Raw genomic sequence first — 5,157 nt, forward strand, 5'->3', positions numbered from 1 at the left:
CATTCCAGAGATGCTATTGAGAAGAAAAGCCCTGCAAAACCAGCAAAAATTGTAATAATTTTTGTTTGTTTTGTTTTGTTTGTGATAACTTTTTGTTTCACACTGATAACTTCACTGAAGTCAGTGAGTTGCATGTCAAATGTATGAAAATTTTACCCCTACTGCATTACTTCGCCCTGCTATTACAAGGCTGAAAAAGTAAAGATCCTTCTTTTAGTTAAGAAAAAGGAAGGTTTGGAATCAAGTCTTATGCAGTCCATGGGTCGTAATTATGAAAAATACTGCTTTACATTCTAACATTATTCACTAACATTATTCACTAACCTTTCTTCCATGGCAGGTTCTTTATTCTGATAGTTTCCGAAAACAAGTACAAGGCAAAGCTGCCTATGTCCTGGATACACCCGAGATGCGGCGCGTACGAGAGACCCAGAAACACATCTCCACAGTAAGAATAGATACATGTATTTTTAACGTACAAAAATGTTGCATAAAAATGTAACCTTAGTCCTGAGACGTGCCAGGAATTCCAGCTCAGAGATGGTGCACGTTCAGCAAGTTTGGATACCCAATTTTTCAAATGAAAAAGGTAAAAGAGACTTTGCAGGAAAGGCATGTTTGGGATGAGGCACTCTCTGCCTCTCATTGTTCCTCGGGTCAGAGGAAGCAGAAGTTGAGAACTGCAGTTCACATCTCTACTAGAAATTCACTTGTGGTAAGCAATAAAAACAACTACTTATCTAAGCTAGGGGTAGAACAGAAATTTCATTTTAATTTTCAGGTGAAATACCATGAAGATTTTGAGAAAAACAAAGGTAGTTTCACGCCTGTAGTTACTGACCCCATTACAGAACGTGTGAAAAAGAACATGCAGGACTTCAGTGACATCAGCTATCGAGGCATTCAAAGACGAGTAGTAGAAATGGAGCGGAAACGTGTGGACCAGGATCACGAGAATCTCACAGGTAAGCAGCAGGCAGGTCTTGTAAGGACTGGAGTCGTTCCCTTACGCAAAACACAAGCTGACCTTGATGCTTTGTCTTAAAGACTTTCAGTTCTGACTCAATATCAATTCAAACTTAGTACCTGGAGATAAATTGAATTAAATGCTGCATCTGTTGCCGAGCAGCAGCCAGCTCTGCAGAGCTGCTCGTGCCCCAGGCTTCCCTCAGAAACGCCTCTTTCTCTTGCAGATCTTCGTGTGTGGCGCACTAATCCTGGCTCCGTCTTCGACTATGACCCAGCAGAAGACAACATCCAGTCCAGAAGCTTACACATGATCTCGGGTTTGTTTCTCAGTTTGTAGCATTAATGGAAAAGAGGAGTTACACATATGTAACGCTCACAGGCTGGGGACACTGAGGCACAGCTCAGCACTCCACCCGGCCTGGACACAGGTGCAGTCCTCGGCGCTGCCTTCACATGCACACAGCAGAGGTTGCACGGGGACCCAGCTCTTGTGAAAAGTTAATGGAGAGTTGAGGAGAAATTGTCGATAGCTCCTCCGCACCAACATAATTATGTTATCTTTTTTCATAAAAATAGCTGGATATCTAATAAATATAGATATTTCTCAAAAACCATAAAGCTGATTGAACTAATATACAAATTAGCCCTTGACATAGGGCTACCCTGGATTGTTTATATAGTCCATAGCTTATGTCATGATAGAGTTGTTTGCCTCTAATATTAAACATGTTTCCTTTATAAACTAAGGGCACAAATACTGTTCCTCAGTGTCCTCTTTTACTCCTTTCCTGCTAATTGAGAAGAAATCCATCCTAAATGATAGCGAACCCTGTGTTAGACTTGCCTCAGCTCTGGATAAGGGAAGTAAAGAATAATTTTAATAAAAAAAAAAATCTGAAATGGCAGGAACAAAAAAAAAGTAAGAAAAAGAAAACATAAATGTAACTATTAACAATGAGGGCATCACAACTGTGTCTTTAAAACTAGAACTTCGTTATGGCATCATTAGACTGCTTTTAATATCATTGGAAAATAATGTTGACTAACCAGAAAAATAGACTTCTATGGATTAGGTAGGCGTGCACTGGTGGCACAGGGCTTTAGGGTTTTGTACAGCAGACACTCCTGTTCATACTGTTACTTGCAAAGTGACTCCATCCGCTCTCCTTGCAGTCCAAGCCCAGCGCCGCAACCGGGAACATTCCCGCTCCGCCAGCGCCTTGAGCCTCAGCGGTGGGGAGGAGAAATCCGAGCCCTCGGATGGGGTGGACCAACATCTCTCCTACTACAGCAACAACGGGGGCTTCTTTACTACAACTGCAACAGGTAGGGGGTGTTTGCTCACATATGATACAGGGGACAAAAAGCAAACTAACAAACAGCCCCACGCACCTATGCAGCCTGCAGAGCAGCGCGTGTCGTTCTGTCAGTCCTTGCTCATGGTCCTGGTTTTAGCCATGAAAGAAGCACAAAGGGACAGCTCTAAAATCTTGACATGTGGACATAACCAACCTAAGCAAACTGGAAGGGGGTAGATGTGTTGCAAATAACCCTCTATCCTCCTATCTTTATTCAGCCCATCTCAGACTCTTAACTCTATTGACAGTTTCACAAAATATAAAAGCAGTAAGTAAATAAGTGCACAGTAGAAATTACAGAAAGGATTTCTTTCCTTTTGCAGTGGCCTACAAACACGCTAAAACTATAGAGCTGCCCCAGCAACGCTCGTCGTCAGTTGCCACCCAGCAGACAACGGTCTCCTCGGTGCCTTCGCACCCCTCCACAGCTGGTGTAAGTAACGGGGCTCGAGCAGTGCCCATGAACCCGGTGCCCGTCCAGCCCCCAGGGCTGCCTTTCCCAGCTGCAGGTAGTTGGGTATCGGGTCAAGCCTCGCTCTCCTGCTCCGAGCGTCAGACAGGGCAGCAGCCTCACAGAAAAAAGCCCTGCAAACGTTTCGGGAGGTGATGACTGAGGCCACAGTGAAAAGCAATTTTGTTACCAAGCTACTTAGAAGTGCTGCCAAAGATAGCAGCAGTGCTACTTCTAGAGTAGTAAACTAAATCAAAACAGAACTTGTCCCCACTCCTGCTCCTTACATTGTGGTTCTGTCAGTCCCTGCTACCAACAGCTTTGGGGTAAACCTGCCTCTGTTTTTTTTTTTTTTTTTCTCCCCGGCTCTTCTCCCAAAACGAGCAGAAGACCTACAGGGCCATGTACGACTACATGGCGGCCGACGCGGATGAGGTTTCCTTCAAGGACGGCGACACCATCGTGAACGTGCAGGCCATCGACGAGGGCTGGATGTACGGGACGGTCCAGAGGACGGGCAAGACGGGAATGCTGCCCGCCAACTACGTCGAAGCCCTCTGAAGCCAACGGCGCTGCCCGCAGCCTGTCTGCATGGCAAAAACGGGTTTGCACCGCTCACAAGAGCGGGTTTTGGCAGAAATAACTACTACCTGGTCTGCTCCGTGCGCCTCAGTGTTTTTCCATGCTGACAGTGCTTCATGAACCATCCTCATGGGAGAGGTGGTGAAGGACAGAATAAAAAGAACCCTTCCCAACATCCTACAGTAACTGCAGAATCCCATACTCTTAAAACTGTCTTTCTAAAACATTTTTGAAAACAGCCTCTAGAAACGCTCCTCATTCTTACTCCTGGGAGAATTGTAATTCTTTTTTCCTTGTCCGAAATATTTTCACAGGACCTGGACTTGCATATAAAATATTTATGGCCTGAATTACCACCTTCTTGTTCAGCTATGCTGGAATTGCAGTCCAGGTGAATATCATAAAACTTCTATTTAACATTACCCACTGTTACTTTCTCATGAAGAGAAATAGTGCATTGCTGAGCTATTCTAAAATGGCTAAATGCATTTTTTTCTTTTCTATGTAAGCAATATTTAAGTTGATTATCTCAAAATAGACAATATTTATCTGGGGAAAAAAAAGTAAAATAAAAAGAGTCCACAGCCAGAGCCTCTCCTCTGCTTGCTGAGTACTCATGCATGTGTTTTTTTATCCACGTGTTCTGAGGTCAAAAGCTGTTACTTCTTGTAAATTAGTGAGTAAATAAAGCTAATGTTTCTGCAGCATCTTGAATGTATTAACTCCTGTTCAAGCGCAGGAAACAGTTGCACAGGGCCTTTGTCCAGAAAACTTTGAATTGAAAATGGGAAAAAGCCACAAAATGGTAGAGAGGAGGGGGCAAGAGCCCCAGCAGCAGAAGTCAAAGGCTGAGGAGCTCTGAATAAACACAGGGGAAGCTCCTGCTGGCCCAAGGTCCCTTCCCCTCCTGCACATCCAGCACAACCCCCTCACCCAACACCTGCAGGTACCTGAAAGCTTAAATGAAAGGAAGAAATACTGACATTAACAAGTTAGGGAGCTCTTTATTCTTTTAGGGAACTATTTACTCTTTTATTTGCACATGTATAAGTTCTAAAAACAGCTGCAGCAATTCCTTTCAATAAATGTGCATTTTGATAGCTACAGTACAATATATACAAATTAGTTTTCCCCAATAAAATCAAGATCTCTCTCTGAAGGTCTCTGAGAAGCAGCAATGCATTCCATGCAATTAAAATTTAATGTCATAAATTATTAACCAACATTTGCAATTGTAAGTCTGTACATAATATACAAAGAGCTCATGTCAAATCCATTTTCCCTATAGGAAAAACGTCTTCTCCCCAGGAGGAGAACACTGCTGCAAACAAAACTGTTAGGACACGGGAAAGAGCCTGAGGAATTTTGTGCCTGTAAGGGTCCCCCCTTTACCATCAGCTTCTTAGTGTGACTCTTACTCATAAAATGCACACAAAAAAGATGCTGCCCAGCTGTCAAATACCAGGTGCTCCAAGGGCTGCCATGGTAAGGCAGGAAGCACCGCTCAGCGCAATAAAAAACGGGACGTGCAGCAGCAGGACAGGGGGAGAGCAGGGGAGCTGCAGCTCCCATCTAACCACGGAGGTCGGAGGCTGCAGCAGTAAGAACACTTAGGATTTGAAAAAAATAATTTAACTACTCTGTTGGTTTGGTTTCACAGTCTTTGCTATTGCACCCCGTAAGTTTTCTTTCACCACCTGAAAGAAATATGCATAGCAATAAGATACAAATACCTCTAAGATGGAATAAGTAATCCCACAAAACAACAAACACATGATACATTTGCTCATATAGTTC

At 43.5% G+C, this 5,157-nt stretch overlaps 1 protein-coding gene across 1 annotated transcript in view; it reads left to right on the plus strand.

The window, feature by feature from the left end:
* The window catches only part of NEB (nebulin), a 120,218-nt gene extending 116,879 nt beyond the window's left edge, over nt 1-3,339 (plus strand). The window contains 6 exon segments of the mRNA XM_088529148.1: nt 341-448; nt 782-965; nt 1,194-1,286; nt 2,143-2,295; nt 2,651-2,760; nt 3,166-3,339. Coding sequence (XP_088385274.1) covers nt 341-448; nt 782-965; nt 1,194-1,286; nt 2,143-2,295; nt 2,651-2,760; nt 3,166-3,339 — 822 coding nt within the window.
* The last annotated feature ends 1,818 nt before the right edge of the window (nt 3,340-5,157 follow it).

This window comes from Tinamus guttatus, unplaced genomic scaffold, assembly GCF_059628265.1.
Source record: "Tinamus guttatus ecotype Peru unplaced genomic scaffold, ASM5962826v1 Tinamus_guttatus_pri_ptg000325l, whole genome shotgun sequence".
Lineage (NCBI taxonomy): Eukaryota > Metazoa > Chordata > Aves > Tinamiformes > Tinamidae > Tinamus > Tinamus guttatus.